The sequence below is a fragment of the Microdochium trichocladiopsis genome, assembly GCF_020744255.1.
Source record: "Microdochium trichocladiopsis strain MPI-CAGE-CH-0230 chromosome Unknown B0I36scaffold_10, whole genome shotgun sequence".
Classification (NCBI taxonomy): Eukaryota; Fungi; Ascomycota; class Sordariomycetes; order Xylariales; family Microdochiaceae; genus Microdochium; species Microdochium trichocladiopsis.
In genome coordinates, this window is record NW_025763553.1 from 1,533,602 (window position 1) to 1,557,187 (window position 23,586).

At 57.5% G+C, this 23,586-nt stretch overlaps 5 protein-coding genes and 1 non-coding gene across 6 annotated transcripts; 2 read left to right on the forward strand and 4 right to left on the reverse strand.

The window, feature by feature from the left end:
* The first annotated feature begins 1,022 nt into the window (after positions 1-1,022).
* On the forward strand, positions 1,023-3,492 carry B0I36DRAFT_29842 (putative camp-mediated signaling protein SOK1). Its single transcript, XM_046151951.1, has 2 exons — positions 1,023-1,048; positions 1,397-3,492. The coding sequence occupies exon 2, from the start codon at positions 1,504-1,506 to the stop codon at positions 3,400-3,402; it is 1,899 nt and encodes a 632-aa protein (XP_046007390.1). The 5' UTR covers positions 1,023-1,048; positions 1,397-1,503; the 3' UTR covers positions 3,403-3,492.
* A 2,322-nt stretch (positions 3,493-5,814) lies between these two features.
* B0I36DRAFT_t163 lies at positions 5,815-5,941 on the forward strand. Its single transcript has one exon. It is a non-coding gene; the product is annotated as a tRNA-Ser (tRNA).
* Positions 5,942-12,811: 6,870 nt separating this feature from the next.
* B0I36DRAFT_252900 (FAD dependent oxidoreductase-domain-containing protein) lies at positions 12,812-14,916 on the reverse strand (the record flags this gene model as incomplete). The annotated part of the gene is made up of 2 exons (XM_046150718.1): positions 12,812-12,954; positions 13,026-14,916. 2 exons carry the CDS (start codon positions 14,914-14,916, stop codon positions 12,812-12,814), a joined length of 2,034 nt encoding a protein of 677 aa, XP_046007391.1.
* A 1,476-nt stretch (positions 14,917-16,392) lies between these two features.
* Positions 16,393-18,828, reverse strand: B0I36DRAFT_213795 (uncharacterized protein; the record flags this gene model as incomplete). The annotated part of the gene is made up of 1 exon (XM_046148947.1): positions 16,393-18,828. A coding segment is annotated over one exon (2,436 nt), but the record flags the coding sequence as incomplete, so codon positions are not given.
* Positions 18,829-19,702: 874 nt separating this feature from the next.
* On the reverse strand, positions 19,703-20,002 carry B0I36DRAFT_333971 (uncharacterized protein). Its single transcript, XM_046155288.1, has one exon. The coding sequence runs from the start codon at positions 19,986-19,988 to the stop codon at positions 19,833-19,835; it is 156 nt and encodes a 51-aa protein (XP_046007393.1). The 5' UTR covers positions 19,989-20,002; the 3' UTR covers positions 19,703-19,832.
* Positions 20,003-22,701: 2,699 nt separating this feature from the next.
* B0I36DRAFT_333972 (uncharacterized protein) lies at positions 22,702-23,450 on the reverse strand. The gene has a single exon (XM_046155289.1). The coding sequence runs from the start codon at positions 23,349-23,351 to the stop codon at positions 22,899-22,901; it is 453 nt and encodes a 150-aa protein (XP_046007394.1). The 5' UTR covers positions 23,352-23,450; the 3' UTR covers positions 22,702-22,898.
* Positions 23,451-23,586: the final 136 nt, after the last annotated feature.

Sequence of the window (23,586 nt, forward strand, 5' to 3'; positions counted from 1 at the left end):
GGTGGAGCGGCGTTGCGGAGCCGGCAGGGCCGCGAGGTCATGGCCATGGTCCTGGCGGCATTGAAAAAAGCCTTCTCGTGAGGGCAGTGATGGTGCAATTGGCACGCTAGACGGAAAGGCATCACCCAAAGGACGGGGTGGTGGCCATGCTGAGCTCACTCAGAGGGCGAGGCGAGGGCCAGTGGCCACCTCCTGCAAAGGTCATGGGGTGGTGGTGGGAAAGGCCCGCCCACCACCTTTGGTGGATGGTCGTGAGGTTGTACCTGCCTGCCTGCGGTGAAGCCCACGAGTTACATGGCCGGTACGCCAACGCAGGCAGCGCGCTAGCTGGCGCTTCTAATGCAGGTGCATTACTAGGGAAGGGTGGGAGGGTTGCAAGCATCAATGCTGCCCACGCCTGCCCTCCCCAATCTCTCGCCCTGCATGCATGCAATCCCTCCCTACGCTAGCCCAGAGGACCCTGCGGTTCCTGACTTGCCCGCTGCTGTCAATTTCCTTCTAGCTTCCCATGTGGCCACCACCACCACCAGGCCGGCCCCGGCGTTCTCGCCTGGCCCGCACACCCCCCTCCACACCCCTTCCCCTTACCACGATCGCTATCACTCGCGGTTGCGACCGCACTCCAGCTGTGGTGCTGTCGCTCCTGGACCGCCCCCCCGTGCCCTCCTTTTTCTTTATAGCAGAACGACCTCCTCCTGCCTCGCTATGCCTTGCTCGTTGACTTGTCTTCTTCCCCCTGCTTCCCGATTTCCTTAATTCCATAGACGCCCTCGTCAACGCTCGCTGGCTCTACAGCACAGTCACGCTGCCTCCGTAATCGGTCTCTCTCTCTCTCTTCTCTCTCACACAGTCTCTCTGTCTCTCTGCCTTCCTCTTTCCTTGGCCGCATTCCTTCCTGGACAGGACCTCTCACCCCCTTGCAAGAGACAACCTGGCAGAATCAACGCCTACGCCACCCTCGATCCCCAGCACTCCTTTCTGGTAGAGGAGCAACAGGCGTCGGATACGCCAAGTGAGATTCCAACACGACGGGGCACCATAATCACCGGTAAGTACCAGACAGTTCCATCACCAGGGCCGGGTATTTCGCCGTGGGCTACCGCTCGACTCTCATGGTCCGGTTCGATCGGTCGTTCGCCGGCCTTCATGCCGGCTGCCGGGCTGGGTAGGACACAACATGGCTTGTACCCGCTTGGGCACTTTTACCAGCCGGCTGTTCGACCTGTTCAAAGCACCGACACTCTCGAATCACACAACCGCCCGTGCGCTGCAAGCAACCGTGTTCACGAGACTCATCCGTACCCCCCTACCTACAGCGGCCCAACCGTGGCCATTGTTTGCCCAAGGCATGCCATATATAGGAGAAGATGCCCAACTAACATTTATGCTTCTGCAGGTCTGTCGATCGATCCGTGCCAGTGTATAGCGCATTTCACCAGAGAGCACGCCTTGGCTCCAGCGAACCAAGACTTCTCTCCAGTCGCTCTTATCTTACTTCTCATAATGGACGGACACGGAGTAGGCGGGCGGCGCGAGTCCGTATCGCAGCAGCAGAATTACCGTGACGAGCAATCTATGCAGACCACCACAGAACAGCAGCCTTCTAGCACCGAGGCCAAGGCTCCGTCTCGCATCAGTCAACCAAAAGTCATCCCAGCCGTTTCTGGGACAAGCACGCCTGTCGAGATCGGAAGCCCTTCGCCTGCTACCACACTATCGTCCCGACCTGGACCGTCAAGTCAAAAATCAGACTACTTCTCGAGTCGGAGGAAGCTCGAACCTCCCGTCACAAGAGCCACACTGAGCGAGCTGGATGTCCACAAGATCGTTCACAATCCGAAGCTCCACCACGACATCAACTTTGACCCCGAACTGCATTTCCGTCCCAATCTTGACGGCGAGAAGGGCCAGAAGAAGCAGGCGAGAGCACAGCAGTTTTGGCAGTCTCTGGCTTCCCAGCTCAGGATGTTCATGACTGATCGTGACAGCTTCATGAGCCTGTATGGGCAAGGCCAGGAGTGGTGCTTGCCGATGTTGCTCTCCTCAGTAAAAGACATCATCAACACTCTTGTGCCACACAAGGATCGCGAGCAGCTGGCCGAAGGCCTCAACGTACCACACATCATGCAGCAGTTTGCGCACGGCATGGCCGACCTGGAGAAGTTGGCGTCATGGCTCTCGGGCGTTCTCAAGTCTCACTGTGCGCCTATGAGGGACGAGTGGGTAGACGAGATGTACACCCAGCTCACCAACGGCAACCGGAACAACGATATCGACGAGCTTGTCAAGGGGATGCGCAGTCTGCTGAGCGTTCTCGAAGCTATGAAGCTCGATGTTGCCAACCACCAGATCCGTTGCCTCCGCCCTGTCCTGATCGAGGAGACAGTGGCATTCGAGGACCGCTTCTTCCGGAAAAAGCTGCGTGAGGGCAAGTTCGACGCCACAGCTGCCAAGGACTGGTACACCCGGATGAGCGAGCGGACTGATCAGCACCACCAGGGCTCTGCACAGGCCTTTGGTGACATGGCCATCTTCTTTGAGTCGATCGTTGAGTTGATCATGCCTTCCAGATCCGAGGCGTTCCCCAACACATTCCTCTTTGATGAAGAGCGGATGTCAAAGCTTCGCTCCGACATGCTTGACGCCATCAACCTGGAACTCTGCATGCGCCTCTACGACAAGCTTGACCGGGCATCGCCTACATTTGAGCCCACTGCCACGACAGGGGCGGCCTTACCCCTGGACCTGGTCATGGACGATGACTCGGACTGCCAGTCAACTTCATCCGCACGGTCGAGCATGGTGTTCAGCTCTGCCGGCTCTCCGCATGCCAGCCCTCGCTCCTCGCTCGTCTGCCCGACAAGACCCGCATCAACGCGGCCTCAAGATCGCAAGGTGAAGAGCCAGGAGCTGTACGCCTCGTTGGTGTCCCTGCTCCAGTCCTGCCCTGCCACGAGTCAACCGGCCCAGCGCTGGCAAGCCATGAAGGACTCTCTTGCTTTGCAGATCTTCCGCTTCTCGGATGCTCCTACCAGTGACCTCATGATGTTTGAGGACATGCTCGACCTCCATCTCAGCGAGACAGCCTCGGAACTATTCCAAGAAGTCGAGAAAGACTTCCGTCGCCGCCTTGTGGTCGAGTTGCAACAGCGCGTCAAGACCTTCAAGAACCTCGGTGCCGTCTCCCTATTCTCGGTAGCCACGGGTGGTCGCCTGCCGTCAAGCGGCCGTGCGTCTACTGGACCGTCTGACGCGTCCATTCGGGGCCGCGCCCGCAATCCCAGCGACGATGGGAGTGTCGCAGACATGGCCACTCGCCTCGCACACCTTGGTCTTCTCCACTGGCGTGTATGGGGCCCTCTCGTCTACTGTGACGAGGACACTGACGTCGAGATGTCGTGAAGACGATCTCTCTCAGTCAATTTTTGGCGCTTTACAACGTTGCCACTCTATCATTTTAATACGCCACTAGCGTCATTCGCAAGCCATCAACTCCTGACTCGCTTGCGTCCACTGCTTTACACTGCACAGCATTAATCGGTGTTTGGGGGGTCAACTATTTTTTTTTTTTTTCACATGTCTTCATTGGGGACGGTTCTCTGTTTCGGAGCTTTTGTCGTTTGGGTTGTCTGCGAATGATACACAAGTTATCGGTGCTTGATTACAAGTTTGGTTTTCTGGGGGCGAACTGCGAAGGATTGCCCGCAAGAAGTTCTCGCCGCAGATCTGGCTTGTCTGGCCATATAGAGAGACTGCCACCAAAGTATATACATAGAATAGAACGAACCGTTTGTTCTCATCGTATGTCGAAGCCTCTCATGAAGCAATCGCGATGTCACATGTGTGCGGATGGTGGTTCTCTCCCATGTGGCCATGAAGACCTCGTCGTCTTCGTGTGCTTTGGCTGGATCTGCATGATGCGACATGATTGAAAGTGAGCTTCTGTACAATAATCCAGCGCGCTTCCGGGCACCTTTTGGTTGTCCATTTGGGTATGTCTTTGTCCCTGAGAATGGCGCATGGGAATGTCACATCCAAAGTTATGCGACGTAGTAATCAAGGATTGACAACAACCGGCCGGCGCTGATGTTGGATACAGCCTTTTCGACCTTGCGCCACGCAGATACAGCTAGTTCTCTTCACCGGAGCCTGCCGCCAACAGATACGCACACGACCGGCTAGTTGGGATAAGGCCTTGGTTCGTTTGATATGTTGCATATGCTGCGATGTTTTAAAGTCCCATGTTGGAAAGCCATCTAGATTATGGCTCTGGAGGCAAGACACGAGGGTCAAACCGGGTTGAGCTCAGGGTCATGAGACCCGCGAAGGGAACGACACGAAGATCAAATGTCCCAAGAAGGTATGTGCTTGATCTGTGTCTCGTCGGAGACGTTGTGCGGGGAGAAGTACACGGCTAAGTAGTTTGCATTTCACAAATAAGAGCATCACAGGAGATTCTAGCCGGGCTGACATCATGTACATGGCGTCGTGTTGCAAGGCGATCACAGATTTAGTCTCATGACGTCGCGGACGTTGGCTCGTTTTCAGAAATAGATTAGCAGCCGAGAAGCACAATGCCCTCCGGATACTGGGTTCGCGAGCTCATCCGTATGGCGGAGGGGGAAGATGTTCACGTTCAAGTTTTGTTCGGCACTGTCCACTTGGATCGGACGAGGTTGGTTCGCGAACATTTCTCAGGCGTTCATGGTTCCGTGTCTGGGGGCGAACTCGGGATTTAGTGGATTTCATCTTCAATTGTAATGATACGTGCCCAGGTAACTATGCATGCAGGTTCAGAGCTGGATGAATCCAGTGGATCAGGTGTATCTCGATTAGTAGTAAACCACATTTGTGGCCTTTTCTCTGCTTCCTTGCCACCTTCCCGCTCGCCTTTCAGACCGTTCTTGCCAGCTTCCAGATAGAATCTGTTCCAGTGCCTCAGCTGCTTCTTGTGGGCATCGTCTTGATCCCAGGTAGGCTTGATGGCATTGATAACGCCGCATTGTCTTGAATAGATGGAGGTTTGCTCGCGAGAAGGCTGGTAGTGAAGTTGTATCGATTTTATGTGTACCCTACTGTGAGGCCGTTGTTGCCTCCCCGTCATGGCATTGTGCAAAGTAAAACTGGCGTCATTATGTACGACCAGGTGTTATCCTCACCGCTGAGCCCAGAAGACTTCACTTAGGAATAGTGGATAGCATCTAGGTTTATGAGCTGCTACGCTCGTTTATGTTCGAGGATACTTTGTTCGTCGCGTGAAAGAAACATTTGCCATCGTGCTTATTTCACACGTCACACAAGCACAGCCCCATCTTCAACTGCAGTGGCGAGCAGAAAATCGTGATACAAACGGCACACCAAGCGGTACCTCTAGCAGGCTCTCGGATGTGCTAACAGGTGTTGTCTCGGCGAGGCCGTGGACTCGCCATCAGGCGGGCGGCGGTGGTGGTGGTGGCGGCGTGTAATCCTGGACAGAAACCCGCCTCCACCGAGTCATTCCACCGACGCTAAGACAAAATCTTGCAACATTGCAATCGCATAACACCCGCCTGCTTCACTCTCTGAAATCCATTTCCCGATCAAAGGAAACCATTATATTTCATGATGCGCGGGTGAATTTGGCGGCGCCTGCCGGACGTCCGGCCGGAAATGCGTGCAACCGCAACCTCCTCTGGTTCCGGACCTGGGGGGGCCAAGGTTCCTCCGGAACCCACCATCCCTGTCCATCACTTTTCTCACAATATATTCCCAAATAATTGTCCCGCTTCTCAACAAACCAGCCACATCAAATTCGGACGTCCAACATCCGGAACAGGCACTTTGGCGGAGTGGTTAACGCGATGCCCTGCTAGTATACCCCTGGTAGTCCGCCCGGACTATACAAGGGTTCTATCGTGAGGCATTTCCTTCGGGAGCGCAGGTTCGAATCCTGCAGGTGTCGAGCATATACAGCTCACTCAGCAGTAGCTGAGTTTCTTTTTTGGTTTCCTTGGGACTTGTGGTTGTTGAGTTGTGAATTTCCAAAGATTCGTGTGTAGGGGTCATGAGTTTTGTGTGTTTTTTGCGATTATGGCTGCATCTCGGCATGGTTGCTGCTATTTTGCGCAGTCTGGGCTAGGTCGTTCATTGCTCCTTCCCCCAGACTGGTTTCTGGAATTCCCCGGAATTATTTGCGCATTTTCAAGGAGGGTTTGTTGACGTAGACTTTTTTTTTTCATCTTTCTTTTTTCTTTTCTACAGAGAGCTTTTCATCGAATAATTCGCCCATAACGTGTTCCTTCATCGATCTTTTATTATAGCGCGATTCTCCAGGTCCGAAAGGACAGAGAGGCGCTCCCGCATCGTCCGCGCATCGAACGCGCGGAATGGCAGAGCCGATGGTTATCGTGGGGGCTGGTGCCGGGCTCGATCAGAGTCAACACCACCCGCACGCGGGCCGCAGCGCAGAGGCGCCGCAGGCGACACGCGCGCACACCGAAGGCGACACTGAGGCGAGCGTTCGAACGCAGGACTCGACCGTCGAACAAGAAATAGCCGACGTCTTTGGGATTGAGGATAAGGCGCGCCTCCACGACCTCCTCGAGAAATTCTACGCCCTCCGCGTGCGGCGCGACCGAGCCTCGAGCGCGACGCGTACCCACACGACCGACAAACACATCGAAGCCATTATCGCGAAAACCGTACAAGCAACCATCGACGCACAGGAGAAGAAACAGAAACCCACATGGGCCGCGGTCGCGTCGAGCGCGCAGCTTAGTAGCAGCGCATGGCAACCCCGGGTTGTCGTCCCTGAACGCAGGGAGAGACAGGCGATAATATCGGCCCCCGAGGGAAATACACTCCCTGACAGGGACCCCAAAGCCACGGTAGAGGCAGTGAACGCGGCCCTGCGCGGCGGAGACGCCGTAGCAGCGATGCGCCTTCAATCCGGCGATGTTATGATTACCTTCGCGAGCAAGGCAGCTAAGCCCGGACGCGACGACCAGTGGGTGGAGGCGGCCTTCGGCCGGGGAGCGGTCCTGAGGCACCGCGAAGTCGCGGTGATCGCGAAGGGCTTGCCAACGGCGCTACTAGCGGCTGCACACGACGAGCGCGCTCTAGCTGCGCATCTAGCGACGGAGAATAAGGTGGGCATTACGAGGTGCAAGAGGGACCTCCCCAGGAACAACCAGGCAGCAAGCGCGTCGCTTATTATTTTCACGAACGGCGTAAGCGCAGCGCAGGAGCTGGTCCAGCGCGGGTTAGTCTGGCAAGCTCGGATCTTCGACTGCGAGCCCTACGACCCCAGCCTCCGGTTCCTCCAATGCTACAACTGTTACGGTTACGGCCATCGAGCCCGGGTATGCAAGGCTAAGCCGAGGTGCGGGCACTGCGGCGGCGCCGCGCACGAAGGTGGCGAAAAGAACTGCACGAAGGCGGCGCCGAGCGCCAGAAAGACATGTGTTAACTGCCAAGGACCACACGCGGCGTGGGACCGGCGCTGCAGAGCAGCGCAGACGGAGCGCGAGCGAGTCCGTGAGGCGTTCGCTCACCGGGCCCGCCGCTTCGAGGTGGCCGACAGCGTATCGACCGTGTCGGCACTCCGGAGTGAAAACCACACTACGGTACCACCAACGAGCGCCCGCGGGGAGCCCGCCCCGACAACGACGCGCGACGAGTGGCAGGTCGTACAGGGGAGAGAACCCTCAAGGCCCCGCGGCCGCCCACGGAAGCAAACAGTATCGAGCGTCGGGGGGAGCCAGGACAGGGCCATAACGTCAATGTTCACTGCGCCCGCGAAGCGAAGGCGCGGCGATGGAGGATCGATCGCAGCACCACCGGAGACGAGCTCAACCCGATCAACATGAAGCTCTCAGTCCTATACTGGAATACCGCAGCAAGCAGAGAGAACGCAGCGCTCGCGCTAGAAAGCCGCGCCGAGTACGACGTCATCGCGATACAGGAGCCCTGGACCAACAGGGACACAGGGGGGGTCTACTGCCCCAGCCGCTGCCGCTACATAGCGGTCTACGAGGGAGGCAGGGCGGCGCTATATGTGCATAAACGACACGACCCAGCTACGTGGGCGCAGCGCGGGGGCACCGACTGGTGCGTCGTTACCTTCGGAGCCGAGAACGCGGCGATACATATATGGTCCATCTACTCCCCGAACCAGACGGACCCGGAGAGCTGGGACAGCCCACTACGCGACCTCCCCGAGATGGCGCCGCGTGGGCGGCACGTACTCGTAGGGGACTTCAACACCCACCACCCGCTCTGGGACTTGCACGGCCGGACCTCTATCCACAGCGCCGCGCTCCTCGAGTTCGCGCAGCGCTGGCGCCTCGAGCTAGCCACGCCCTACGGGGAAATCACACGACAACGCCACGGTCATAGGGATTCAACGATTGACCATACGTGGGCCTCCAGGGACATCAGGGTCGCCTTCGAGGGGGATGCAGGGCTTGAAGGGTCCGACTACCGTTCGCAGCTTATACGCATCGCGGAAGCCGCGGTCCCGCAGGGCCCGGAGCCGGAAGGATGGAACTGGAAGATGCTCGACAAGAAGATGGCCTAACTCGAGGCGAAGCGACGATTCGAGGGCATGCCGCCCCCGCTGCTCACGCCCGCCCAACTCGATAGCAGGGTGGACTGGCTAATCCTACAACTTGAACAAGTTGCGAACGCGGCGGTACCGAAGCGCACACGATCTAAAGGCGGGGGGGCGGACTGGTGGTCACCCGAGGTGGAGGATGTATGCGACAAGGCCAAGGCGGCTAGGAGAGAGTATATAGCACGACCCGGCCCCTATACTTGGCAGAGGTGGCAAGACGCGACACGGAACTAGAAGACCACGATCGGCGACGCGCAGGCGAGGCGGTGGCGCCACTGGCTCGCTGTCGCATCGGAAAGGGACCGCGATATATGGGCTCTCGAGAAGTGGGCGCGGCTCCGAAGCTCCGCCCCGGCAGACTCTGGGAGAATCCCCGACCTACAGCGCAGCGCAGACGATACGCAACTAGCGCGCACGTACGAGGAGAAGGCTGGGGTTCTTGCGGCCTGATTCTTTCCAGCACCTATTATCACACACGGAGCTAATGAGCCGGGACCTACCCCGGAGAAATCCATCGAGATCGAGAGGCGGGTGAGCACCGAGGACGTAGCGCAGAAGCTCCAAAAGACGTCGCAGTGGAAGGCCCCTGGGGTTGACCTTATCCCGTCAGGCCTACTCCTACACTGCGGACCACCGCTGCACCAAGAACTCGCATACATCGCGGACGCCTCCTTCGCACTAAGCTATTTCCCGCAGCGCTTCCGATGCGCCCGCGTAGTAGTTATACCTAAGCCTGGAAAGACGAAGGCGCAAAAGGGAACGGTAGCAGCCTGGCGGCCCATCTCGCTTACTAGCACAATTGGAAAGCTCCTTGAAGCGATACTAACTGAGCGAGTCGCACTCGCTGCGGAAACGCACCTTCTGCTCCCACAAGGCCAGATGGGCAACCGCGAGGGCCGCTCCACTGAGCTCGCGGTCAAGCTCGTCCACGACGTAGCGCATACGACGTGGGCACGAGGCGGCCTCGTCTCGCTACTTCAGCTCGACATTAAGGGGGCCTTCGATACGGTGGACCATATAAGGCTTCTCCAGGTGCTCCGACGAAAGGGATTCCCCTAGTGGGTAGTCGGATGGGTGCGCAGCTTCCTTGACTCGCGAACGGCGCAACTCTGCTTCGACGGTGCTACATCAGATCCCCTCCCTGTTCGGGCCGGGGTGCCCCAGGGCTCACCGTTATCCCCGGTCCTCTTCCTGCTCTATATCTCCTCGCTATATGATGCACTAGCCGCGTACTCGCAGCTAGTAATCGTCGGCTACGCCGACGACACAAACCTAATAGCCGTCGGCACGGACCCGGCCGATACCGTTCGCGCCCTCGAACGGGCCTGGACTACCTGCAAGGTCTGGGCGGAGGAAATGGGGATGGCGTTTGAGCCAGCGAAGAGCGAACTCATGTATATGACACGCGTACACGCGGCGCCTTCGACGAGCGTTCGCCTTGACGGCGTGGAGGTACAACCGGTCGACGAGGCCAGGTTCCTTGGCGTCTGGCTGGACAGGAAACTCCGGTGGACGGGCCATATAAAAAGGACGAAGGCGAAGATGAAGTCCCAGACCCTCGCGCTCACGAGGCTAGCAGCGACTACGTGGGGATGTAGCCTCGCACGCGCGCGGCAGATATACCTTATAGTAATACGTAGCGCCCTGTCATACGGCGCCAGCGTCTGGCACACCCCCACACCAAGGACCGGCAAGAAAGCGACGGGCCCGAGCAGCGAACTCGCATCGATACAGTCGGAGTGCCTCCGCGTTGTCTGTGGGGCGCCGCGATCAACCCCTATAAAGTACCTTGAGGCTGAAGCCTGCGTCCCCCCCCTGGACCTACACCTAAACTATATCGCCGCAAGCTTCCAGGAACGGATCGAGCGGAAGGATAAAGAGAAGCTTATACGCATCGCGTGCGCGCGAGCGGCGGGTATCGTAAACCGCGCGCTCTGGGCACGCCGGAAACGGAACTCAACGGCGATCAACCTACTGCCGAAACCTGACGAGGTCCTGACGCACCGAGCGGATGCACTCCGCGCGTGGACCCGAGGGTCCTCACCCAAAATCGCACCCGCTGAGGGGTGGGAGGACCGCTGGAGCGCTGCGCGAGCGCAGGGCGCCGGACCATGCGCAGAAGACCGCGCGGCGACTATCAAAAGGCACAAGGGCCTCCTGAAATTCGAGTCCTCCATTCTCATCCAACTACGCACCGGACGACTAAGCACCCGCGCGCTCCTCTACAAGATAGGCGCCCCCGGCGTGACGTCGCCGCTCTGTCGGTGCGAGGAAGCCCTTGAGACTGGGGAACACATCCTCCTCCACTGCGACGCACTTAGAGCGAGCCGGGAAAAGATGTGGCACGACGCCGGTAAGTGCCCGCCGCGCGGGAGCCGCGAGTTAGCAGCGCTACTAGACCAGCCGCAGCTTAGCAAGAAGGTGGCCCGGTGGCTCATCGCGGAGAACCTACTCCCCCACTTCGCTAGAGCGGGCGAGGAGGCCGCGGCACAGGAACAGGGGACGCGGGAAGCACGGGAGGACGAAGCACAAGCGAGAATGCAGCGAACACGAAGCGCAGGCGATGCGGGCACAGGGGCCCCGGGCTGGTTGCCCCGGATACTGAAGCCGACTTACACGACGACCTCCGCGAGAGGGAGCGTCGCTGACGATGCGCACGCGCCCCTAGAAATCACACATACCCAGGAGCTGCACCGGCTTAGAGGCGTGGAGGGAGGCGACCAATCTCGCCCAAAGAACGTCTGGCTGGTGAGAGCCATTCGTGATACGCGACGGAACCACGCAGCGAAGACGCCGCTTAGGCGTACCGAATACGTAGCGTATATTTTTTATCCGGCTTCGGTACGGTTTATTATACGATAGATTTGTAGGCTCGCGAAACCTAACTAGGTAACGCGTACTAATAATAATAATTTTTCTTTTCTGCTATATGTGGTCACATGCTCACTTGCACATAGCATAGAGACACTGTTTTCTGAACCAAGTTCTGTTACTTATTTCACACGGACTCCGGTGGTCACCTTTCTCTTCTCTTTTGCGCAGGTTGTGAATTTAAGCCGCTCCTATGGATTCGGTTTTGTGACTTCTCCTTTTACCGGATCACAACTGCGAGGACAGACATTGTTTGCAAGCCAACGAGAAGCCCTGAAATCCGTCCCCAGGTCTCCTCAATGCCCTCACAATCCAAGGAAAAACAATCACCGAAAAAGAGGACCCTGATCCCCAGCATCCAGAAACAATCGCAGCAATCCAAAGAAAAGATCCGGACCACCGGAAACTTCCAAACATCCCCCAGAACATTCCGTAAATCCGGTCACCCGAGGACCCCCGATGTTTACAACGTCCAAACCACTGCCGAGCTCCCGGTGGCGATAATATGAAGGTGTTCACCAAAAAAGGAAAAAAGAAAAAAGGCACATCATTCCAGCTGGGCGGACCAACCTGCCTGACAAAGGCATACTTTCCCACCAAACACCACAGCTTGGAAACCACCATATGGCCGGCCACTGATTTATCTATCAGCTGGGGACTACATCATCGCAACCACTAGAAAAAGGCAAGCATTTAAAAAGGGGTTGGTGAGCCCGGTGACGATTCAAAACAAAGCTCATAATGGCCTTCATGCGAAGCCAATTCAAGGAGAGCTAAACATCCATGAAAACAACTTTACAAGACTACATCATTCGAGCACCCCAATACGTCAAGATTTCAGTACCCGGCAATGTGCCGTCTAGAGGAAAACTTCGAGAGAGAGAGAGAAGAATGCCCGCTTGCTCTCGTCGATTATGACTTCCTCCTCCTCATCCTCCTTCAAGTGTCGGATATAACTTGCACACTGTCTGACCTGTCCCCTCTGGAGTTCTCACGCCGAGTCCCCCCCCTACCAGGATCACACAGCTCGTACGTGTCATGCACACCAGACACATATATTTACAAACGATAGACAGCTCTGTGGACGTCTCGAAAACACAGACCAGTGTACATTTTCATGCCTACAGACAGATGGAGACAGGACTGACAAAAAGCGCCAAGCAGAATGATGAGGTTTCTTCCAAAAAGTCGAAATCTTTTGCCCGGCAACAAGAAAAAAAAAGTAATCAGGAAAATTTTGACCTCTTGCAACCTGTACTCCAGTCCATGACATTATTTCGACCTCTATACAATGAGAGCTCTCCGCAATACACTTTTTCCCGTCTTGTAAGAGTTTCTTTCTCCCCTCTACTCGTTCGCAGGCTTGTCGTGTCGCGAGTACATCTGGTACTCCAGCATGCTGGAAAAGTCGAGCTTGCCACGCTCGACCTGGGCTCTCGTCGTGTTGAGCATGGGCTCGGGGAGACCCATCGACTGGAGGAAGAGAAGGGCTGTCGCAATTGGAATTAGCATTTGCAGCTTACAACTCGGCCTAGATTACCGGGGGGAAATTGCCACTTACTGTCCTTCCACTCCTTCTCCTGTCTCTTCTTGTCCCACTTGAGCTCCTGCGCCATAATGTCAATGACGCACGGCAGCGCCTCAAGAGAAGCCTGGGCGTTCAGGAAGGCCAGGCGCGTCCTCCGCGCGAGGACATCGACTGCGGTCTGTGCATACTCGTGCGCAACGGCATATCGGACCTCGCCGTCGACGAATGGGTACAGGCGGGAGATGCGCTCGCCGCGCGCGGGGAATCGCTGGTCGGTAAGCTTGCACATGGACGCGACGGTCCAGGCACGGTCGCCGTAGCTCTCGGTGAGGTGCTTGGCAACCTCGGTCTCGAGGCCAAAGTGCTGGATGAGAGGAATGAAGAGCGTCTTGCTGAAGCCGTGGGCGCCAATCAGGCGAACATTGTGCGTCTGGCAGGCTCCGTCAAGAATGGCGCCGTCGTCAATCTCCTCGGTGCCGCTGACGCGGGGAGCGTTGGGGACGGGCCGAGTCTTGAGGTCAAACTCCTTGACGGCCGCGTCAAGGCACTCCTCGGCCATTTGGCGGTACGTGGTCCACTTGCCGCCTGCGCAGGTGATGAGACCGGAATCGGAAATGTCGATGAGATGGTTGCGGACCAGCGACTGGGTGTTCTTGGCCTTGGGGTCCTTGACGAGCGGGCGAATGCCGGACCACGCAGCAAGCACGTCACCACGGCGGACGCTGATCTCGGGAGACAGGTAGTGCTTGACCTCGTTCAAGATCCACTGGATGGACTTCTCGTCGGGGAGGGGGTTCTGCGAGATCGCTGAGGGCTCGTCGGTGGTGCCGGCAATGGTGTTGCCCTGCCAGGGCAAGAAGAAGATGACTCTACCATCCGATGTCGACGGGTCGATCAGGCCCATGTTCGAAGGGCTGTAGTAGCCAGGAAGGATGACGTGGACACCAGAGGCAGGGGCGACAATTGGTTGGCAGTCTTGGTCGTCCATCTTGCGGATCGAGTCGGTGAAAGGTCCCGTGGCATTGATGATGCACTTGGCCCTGACGGGGATGTCCTGCGTCTTCTGGCCATTGAGTTCGGAGACGCGGTCCTTGATGGTCGCGCCGTTGAGACGACCTTGCGCATCCTTGGACAGGCTGGTGACCTCGGCGTGGTTCAAGACAGTGGCACCGTAGACAGCCGCGGTCATGGCAATAGAGACGTTCATTCTTGAGTCGTTGTGCGCGCCATCGTAGTACACGAGGGCGCCGACAAGGTCAGTCTTCTTCAGCATGGGGAAGGCGTCGATTGCCTTGCTGCGAGTCAAGAAATAGGAGCTCTCGATACCCTCGCTGCCAGCCAGCAGATCGTAGCACTTGGTGCCGGCCCAGTAGTACGGCGCTTTCCACCACTTGTCGAGGGGCAGCATAATGGGCAGCCACGAACTGAGATGCGGCGCGGTTCGGAGGAAGTACTTGCGCTCCTTGAGGGCCTCCCGGACGAGCTCGTACTGCGAGTAGTCCAGGTTCCAGAAGGCCTTCTCCAGGTACCGCACGCCACCGTGGACAAGCTTTGTGCTCTTGCTGCTCGTGCCGCTGCTGAAATCGTCTCGCTCCACGACGGCGACCTTTAGGCCTCTGGTCACGGCGTCAAGCGCCACACCAGCACCAGTGGCACCACCACCAATGATGAGCACATCGTACTCCTCGCCCGGCTGGGTGCTGCCCTTGAGAGTTGCGAGCTGCTCCTCGCGTGATTTGACCTTTGGGAATCTAGGCAACCTGAAGGTTCCGTCGGCACTGTAGGGAGGCGCTACGGCGGCATCCTCGAACCCGGGGATGTTGCGTGGCCGGTATGTAAAGTAGAGAGCACTGCCGCCGACAGCAGCGACCGTGGTCGGCACAGCCAGTCGGCGGAGCAAGCGTGAGCCAGCAAGTCTCGACATGTTGCGATTCTTCAAGGAAGCCTCGCGTGCTGGGCGGCCGAGAGCGGCAGCCGGGATGGTCGAGGCGAGGTCGTCGCGGTCGTCGCGGTCGTCGTCGTCGTCGAGAGTTGGCGCGTTGGGGCGCGGAGTGTCCGGTCGAAGACGTGGCGGCAGATCCGGGAGCCCGGGATTGAAGGAGGAGAGTACACGGGGCGGAACAATACTCGGAGGATGGCAAAGTCAGCGCAGAGGCGAGGACGGACGAGGAGTGGTGGAATTGTGGAAATGCCCGTGGAGAATGTGGCCGGGCCTATGCCGGACCGGACCCAGACTATGACGTTGGCTGTGCTGAAGGGGGGCGGTGCGGGCGCCGTGTCAGGGGCGAGCTGCTACTGGAGAGTCCTGCGCACGCTCGTGTTGAGGGTGTCGCGAGCAGTGGTTTACAAAGGCTGTGCAAGATTGCGGACGGAGAGAGCGGGATTCAAGGGACGATCATGGATGACAGCTCCCCAAGTCGTTGCCCGCGGGCCCGGCTGAGCAGGTGTCAAACCCAAAAAAAAAACCGGCAAGGACGTCAGGAGCGGCGTGCGTTTCCCCAACTCGGCCGGCCTCGCTTTCTTGGGGCACATGGAGAGCCTGTGGGTGGCCGCGGCGGAAATGCTAGCAGCCCGCCCACGTGGGTCGCGCCCGCGGGCTCTCAGTGGAGGAACCTGGGCCGCCAGCCCCCATCAACTGCCGGGATCGCTGCCCGGCTGCTCTTTCCACCAATTATGCCCCGCGGCCACTTTTCCCCCCCCGTGCGAGCCCCAACTTTCAGGTGCGCCCGTCCCCCCATCGCCATCATCTTGCCATCGTCTCCGGTCTCCGCCTCGAGACTGCCATCCTCACGTGCGACATCGCAGGCCGCAAAGTGGGTTTTCTGTGGTCTCGTGTGGGCTCTCTACAGATCACAATGTCATATGACATCGAGCAGGAGCACAGTGCACAATTTACTCCTTTAGTATTATATATATAAAGTCATATATGCACGATCGTCGTCGTCGTCGTCATGGCACAGACGAGACCCAGAGCCTGGTGCAAGGGAGGAGCAAGGCGCTGCCGCAAACAACGCCAACCCATGTATGTGTACAATGAATGGAAACCCCTGAAAACATCATATACAAAGCAAGAAGAGAGTCGACGCTGAAGCAGAAACAAGCGGCAGTCCCTTTAGCTACCCTCCGCATTCCTCCCATCCACACACAGTGGGAACAGGATGTCGACAAATGTCCGCATCGGCGCGCTATCCTGATCGTACACGACGACCGCACTGCGCTCGTTCAATGCTGCGAGCTCGTGGCCCTGCGGATTGTTCTTGTGGTGGCCAGCGTCCTCCTGGGCCTCAAATACTGCAGCCGTCGCGCCCCCGACTCTTAACTCTCTTCCAGCCACGGCCTGGTCAGCACTCTGGTGCCGCACCAGAACCTTCGAGCTCGGCCCAACGGCGGCAGGTGGCACTGGCGATGGCAACGTCCCAGCCACACGGACGTCAACCTTGATCTCTTGGGACACCATGATGCCCCCAAACTCGGACCTCTGCTGCTGGGCCCCCTTGCCGCCGCGGTGGTGTTGGTCCCCTCGGTCAGATGTGGGGATCTTGAATATACTCTTGTGGTCGTTGCTGTTCTGCTCCCACAGCTTGAGCGTCGAGCTGGTACTGGCATTTGATGATCTTCTGGGCGCGGCTGAATCGCTTCCCTCGCTCACAGTGGAGTGAGATTTTGCGCGTGGGCGGAAGAGACGCTGTAGGGCTGCGGCTTTAGCCCTGGCACCTAGACTCTTGCGTGAGGTGATTACGAGACGATTCGGGGCGTTCAGTAAGGCCTGGCTGACAATCGGCGATACTTCCCGGTGTACGTGACGAGAGAAAATGGCGTGATACGGCGAATCCTTGTGAGCGAGCTGGTTGGCCTTGAAAAAGTTCAAGGGAATAAACTCGCACTTTGGGCTATGGACCGTGGTGTGGATCGGGACAACTAGCTGCAGCGTAATCATCGTGCATGTCATGGCAGTGTTTGTGCCTGTCCTTGCGCGGCAAGGTACCTTGACTGTCGTGGCGACAAGATGAGCATCGTTGAAGACTGGGTCGTCCACCCATGCTCTTAGTGACTCGACCGCATCGTACAGCTGTGATGCAAAAAGCATCTCTCTTGGCGTGAGCTTTTGCATGGAGTCCAGCCGCTGCAGCAGGACGAGCACATTCGTGCGGTCGAATTGCCGCACAAAGCTTTCTTGCCATTCTTCCAGATGATCGAGCGGGAGTTGTTGAGACGGGAGCAGATTTCGTGCGCCTTTTCTAACAAGAATGTCGAAAGCAAAATCAGAGTTGACTGTGGCCTTGAGTGCGAAAAAGCCCATGTGGACGCCAGGCTCCAGCATGGTGTTGTCCTCGGCATAGGTAGCCATGCTCGCAAGCTTCCCGGCCAGATTCCGGGTTTGGATCTGCATGCTGGAGCCGATGATGCCGCAGACCTGGTTGACATCTGCAAACCGGAAACCAGCAGCCTCGAGCTTTTCGACTTCGTACGCATGCTCTACACGACGCACCAAGAACATGAGAGAGCCGCGAGCATAATGCTGATGCTGTGAGAAGGCCCAGCTCTCACCCTTCTCGATCAGGTCGCCCGACTTCTCCGCCTCAAGAATGTCGCCAGTGTCCCCGCGGCGCCGGCGTGGGGAGGAGCCAGTCGGCATTATCTCGTCCCAAAGAATCCCAATGTCTGTAAGCTTTTCCTTCATCTTGTCTGCCAAGTTCATGGCAGCGACACAGAAAAGCTCTTTGAAAATGATGCCGTAGTTCTCAATCTGGTGACCGCTTTCGTCGATCAGTCGCACTTTGTGATCACGGTCGCTCTTCGGGAGCTGCTGTATGTGCTTGGCCATGCCATGGATGATGCTCTGCAACCCATGCCAGTTGCGGGAAGCCTGAAACATCCAGTGGAACAGGGGATTCCCGATACTAAAGCTGTCGCTGGTGGTCCTCTCCACGTAAGTGTCGGTTATCTTCTCGCTGGGGAGTAGACCGTCAGGGTTGACCATGATACGCCCAGAGCGGTCAAACACAGCAGCAGCGAGGACGATTTGCTGCGCCTTGACAGCATACCGCCTCATGACGCGCGTTGTATAGACTGCTGTACACGCAATGACTATGGCGGCACCGACTGAGAGGCAGATGACCACGATGACGGTGGTGGTTCGGGACTGCTGGGCATTCGTATCCGCCAGGGCAATGAGCTCGTAATTTGTTCCAACCGAGGCGCACCAGTGCATGCCAGAGACAGCACCTGCGAGTACAACCCCGGAAATCATGCGCTTCCACCATGAGTTCGTCCACGAGGCTCGAGAGACGAAGAAGAGCGTCAAGGCTACAGTACTGGCAAGCACTGATATGACGGCTGCTCCAACGACATTTCCAGGCTGGTAGACACAGTGATAATTGGCGATGGACGAATTGCCGACGTAGTGCATGCCACAGATGGCACCCCCAGCCAAAATGCCTCCGACTGGTGTCCGCCACCAAGAGATGGTGTTGTTGGCACCGATAGCCACAAATGCTACCAGGAGCACCACGATCGGGATGAAGAAAGAGAGAGCCGTGAATGTCGGAGAGTACGAGATGTGTAGCTCAGGCTCGCCGTTGCCAAGTTCGATAGCTCTGTTGCCGATGAAGTGCATACACCAGATGGCGATTCCTCCCATAGTGACGGCAGAGCCAAACAGGATGAGGTGGTTGTACAAGCCATTCTTGGACGTCCGCCGGTTGATCAGCTCGAGGGTGCATGCGGCACCGATGAAGGAGACCAGGTAGCTGATGACGACAAAGCCGCTGTTGAAGGAACGAGGAACAATGTGGCCTCCATACTGGGCGAGTAGTTGCTCTGCTTGCGTCGACATGGTGTCGCGCGAAAGTGTGGTTCCGAGGTAGCTGGCGCGACGCTGACTTTCAGACACGGAGAAGGCCTTGTACTCTGCTGGGAAGGATCTAGTTGCACTGAGTAAAGGGGACTCAGACCGTTGTATAGCTGATGTTCATCGTCTCAAAGCTTCGCTGTGGGTGTGAGACTCTGATCAGTGTATGTTGGTGGGAAGTCTCCCAAGTGGTCCAAAGTGCGGCTGCACAGTTTAATGCTGAGAACAGGAGGAAACCAACCCTGTCGAAGTTTGTGCGAGGACGGGGTCCAATGCGATAGAATGACGACGACCAACAACAAGGCGAAACGGCCCCAATGAGTGTGCTTCGCCTGGAGCGGAAGGGAACAAGGGCAGTTTGAGGTAAAGATCAGCTTCCCAGCACGGTAGATTCTTACCAGCCGCAGAACCCTATCCAACGGGGCTTGCCTGAGGTTCTGCTGGTGAGGACGGAGAGTGCTTCCTGTTCCAAGCCTAGTTTGCACATTAGGTTGCAGTGAAAAGGAGTTGCTTGCCGAAATGGATATCCTCAGGTGGATATATCAAGCCAAGTGCAAAAGCTTAAGCCTAGCTCGCGAACAGAACGACACCGTGAAGTGTGGTGGCGTTGGGCTACTGCGAATCTGAGCCCGCTCTGGAACGCTGGGCTGGTGAGACACTGGCCCGTATGTCATCAGTAAGTTGGGGCTAGGCTCAACTGTCGACATATGATTTGAGGCTTCAACCGAGGAATCTGAGCTATTCGAATCACCATAGAAACAGAACATCGGAGACGACGAGGGTCGCGAGGGATGCGTGGATTGTGGGATAGTAGGCTTTTGTCCTCGGGCATGATTGCAGGAGTTCCATGAACACATTGTGATCTTTTGGCATAAAAGCAACCACGAAGCCCTTGTCTGTGTTGGGAAACATGCAGCAGCTGCCACGGCTGGTGGTGCCCCTGTCGTGTAGCATCGCAAAGGTGGTGTCTGCTCTGAGGCGAAGTGCTGTCAGGCAAAGCAAAGCGCCAGTGATAGACAACGACTGGGGGGCAGGAGATGCGCCTCCATCGCAGCCAGTGCTCCAGCTCGATCTTGGCGACAGGGCCGGACGGGTCTACATGGCGATAGGTGTGAAGGCACCGGGGTCGGCACAGTACCAGGCATTTGGGGCCGGCGGCCGTTCTCGCACGGGGGATGCCGTATCAAATGCAAGCAGAGCATGTGCTCGCTTCGGCTGTTGCTGGGCAGTGGCTGCAATTCTGTGAGGAATGTCGGCAGCGCTAGGACTGCTTGAGGATGGTCCATGTTGAGCTCCACACCCGGAGCGTGGCACCTGGCCTGGCTTGTCCCGAGTGCCTGGGCGCGTGATGTGTTACATTGATCTCGTTCTGCAACTCCGCCCCTGCCACTCAACCGGGGGCAGCGCTATGAGGACGCGGTAAACAGGCCCTGGTCGTGGTGGGTCGGCAGGGATGGGCACACGAGGAAACCAAGCTGAGAGGACGAGTTGGCCGGGCGCGCTGCGGGAAGCCAGATCCAGGCAGGAGGATCGCGAAAAGCAAAGAGAAGGAATCGCGAGCTGGTGGTCCGGAGCAATTGGGTGGCTGGAAGCAGAGGCTGTTGTCGTGGCAGGGATCCGGGGCTGGGACGCAGAGATCGGTGCCAGGATGAAGGCAGGTGGGGTTCATGGGTGACCCCTGCCTCTGATCTTGATCGCTCGCGTCTCCGGCGTCAAGCCCCCACTTCCCTGTCCAGATGGCCTCCAGGGCTGCCGATTGGGCGGCTGCCCGTTTCTGCATCAGTCAATCAATCAATCAGTCCGTCAGCCAGTCAGTCAGTCAGTCAATCACGCGGCAAGCATACTCGCAGAAGAGGCTCCGAGGCAACACTGTGCCTGAAGTGGCTGCCAATTGCACCTCGTCCGTTCCGATTGACTTGTGCCACGTTCGAGGTGGCTGGCACTTGACGATTAGGTTGTGGTTTCTGGGGCGAGCCACTCGCCTGTCCATCGATGGCACCCCCGTTCCCGACCGTCAAAACCATCATGGGCGTTCGAGGCTTGCCTCCGAACCCCTCACTTCTCGTCGCCAGGTACTTTCAGCTCACTCGGAGTGCACCGCATCAGCACTAGTTCCTCCGGCTAGCAGCTACGGGGTGCGGAATTAGCCCCTTGCATGCTTCTGTCCGGTGCCGACGTCCGTAACGCTGCCCATCACTGCGGAATCTCGACTAGTACCCGCAGTAGTTGGTGTCATGTTGCGAAGGGGTCTCTCGCTCAGTTCCATCTGCTTGGGACCATCTCTCGGGCGTTGACCGTGACCTGGCTCGTAAAATACCCGCAAGCCGGGTTTGGGCGTCGAGCCTGCATGCAGCTTTGACCCTTCGGACCGAGCATCCGGCTGCCGCGTCGTGTTTCCCGTGCGTCTCTCCACGGTATGACATGGGGCTGACCGGCTTCCACCTCATCGTGACTCTTGCCTGACGCAGCAATGCTGGCTTGTGACGCGAGCAGTGTGTGCCTCGCACCAGAAGCAGTGGGCTCGGTCGCAAGCGTCGGCAGAGAAGAGTCTGATAGCCCCAGCCGTGCCTACCTTAGTGTTCTGGTTAATTATGCTATGCCCGAAAGGCGAGTCTAGCGGCAGTGAGGGATCAACTGGTACTGGACCTCAGTGCTTGTCATGTCTCAGACCTCGCTTTAGCTTGCCACGTCAAGGCTCAGCCTGGCTCCCTCATCAGTATACTGTCCGTTTTCTTTGTAGCCTCTCATTCTGCAGGTACCTGGGGAATACAAATAATCCCAAAGGGCTTGTATGGTCCACGGATGCCGTGTGACAGCAAGTGCGATTGTTCCTACTGAGGGCATGCCCGAGTGGTAGCTGGGGCCGGCCGTTGACGCTCGCGTCCGCGAATCACATATTAGGTGCTTCCATATCTCTTCTGATCCTGTGTAGACAACTGCGGCCACTGCTCTCGCTCAGCAGGCCCCCGCGTTGGGGCGATTGATATGAGATCGGATCCTTGCTAGTTAGGACTGATTGAATGCGACCCATCCCATCTCGTTGCGATATGGACCCGCGCTTCAAGTGCTACCAATGCCAGCTTTGTCCCAATACAAGGTACGCGGTGCTACTGCAGTGACTTTCAGGTGAGTTTCAGCTGCGATGGTCCCGTACGCAATGCCGGTGGCTTCGAACTGGGGCCATGCGCTGCTGATCGTCCAGCTTCACTTCTAAAAGACCCCTGCTGGGTCACAAGGATGAAGATGAGGTAAATGGCTCGGCATTGGAGTACTGTGGGGCCACCCTCTGTGGCCATGTAGCGGACACTATGCTACCGTACCCATGGAGGCCCGGGAGTCCGGAACGCCCGCAGCTCAAGTAGGAAAATGCTCATTCCTCCTCACAAGAGCATCAGATGCAACGACACGTGCACTAACACTGGACCACGGCGTGCCTCGTTTCGAGCGGGGGTCCTCTAGTGCTTGGGAATGGCGGCCGGCGGCAGAATAGTTTGGTCAGTCTGCCACTAATACCGTTGCGAGATGTCCAGGCTGTTCTGCTCGCCGCCTCGGGCGCTATAGCTATTGCTTGGGCACAGACTGGCGTTCGCCCCCCCAGGAGAATTTCAATGCAGGGGCAGCATTTAGTCAACGGTCGAGGCACTGATCCTGGCATCGCGAGTCTCGTGGCGCATCGTCTAGCCAGGGACTCTTCGCGTGGGAAATGGTCTCATGTGAACACTTTCAATTGACTTGCGAAGGTTCCATGTGCCTATCCTTTGACAGTCAATGCGTTCCCGCGAGGCCGTTGCCCCTGGTGCCTGAGTGACACTCTCGGATTGAGTCCCTGGTCCTGCGGAATTTATTCCCTGGCGGTGAGGGTCATGTCGATATGGCGCGTGGGCTAGCGTAGCCAGCAAATGAAGCTAAGTCTCCAAGGTCCGGTCTCGTCCTCGGCACCCACGACGACGGGTCAGTAACCATTTGGGAAGCGTCCGTCCCTCCTGAAGCAGATCGACCGGCCTCGTGGCACATGCTCCGTGATTGCATGTCACAGACTTACCACATCCAAAGGCTCAGCTGCACAAGAACAAGGGGGCATTGTGCCGCTCTCGACGACCAGGTGGGGTGGACTGCACTGCACATCCCTCAACCAGCCGCCCCTCACGAGGCACAGAAACAAAACACAAGAGACCAGTCCGGTCCAGTAGGATTAGCCGGCCACGCACGCGGCTCACACAAAGCCTTGAGACATTTCTCGGATACCCGAGCTGTCCCTTTTTTCTTTTTTCTGGGACATCTAGCTCGTTCTCCCGGTCAAAATCACACATGGTTGCTCCCTTTCCGCCCGTTGCGGGCCTTCGACCCTCTGACAACCGCCAGGTGACACATCCGTCCAGCCATGCATGTCTCAGCCCAGCTACGTGTTCTGTCCTGGCTTTTTGTTTGTCAATCTTTCCACTGTGACAGGTATGATGGCGGAGGACCCGGCCACCCGGCACATGCCGGCAAGCCGCCGCACACGGCATACTTTTTCCAAGACACTGTGATTTATGAAGATTAGAAAGTCAATGGCCATGCCTGTGAAGCGGCGCGTACAAGTGTGTGTGTATGTGTGTGTGTGTGTGTGCGTATGTCTCTGGATACGTCCGCCGCGTCGTTGGGATTTCCCATCGTCTCCGGGCACGCGTTCTTCTTGAGCAGGACTTTATAGATCTCAACTGCTGCTCCTGCTGCTCCTGCTGCTGCTGCCACTCGACATCA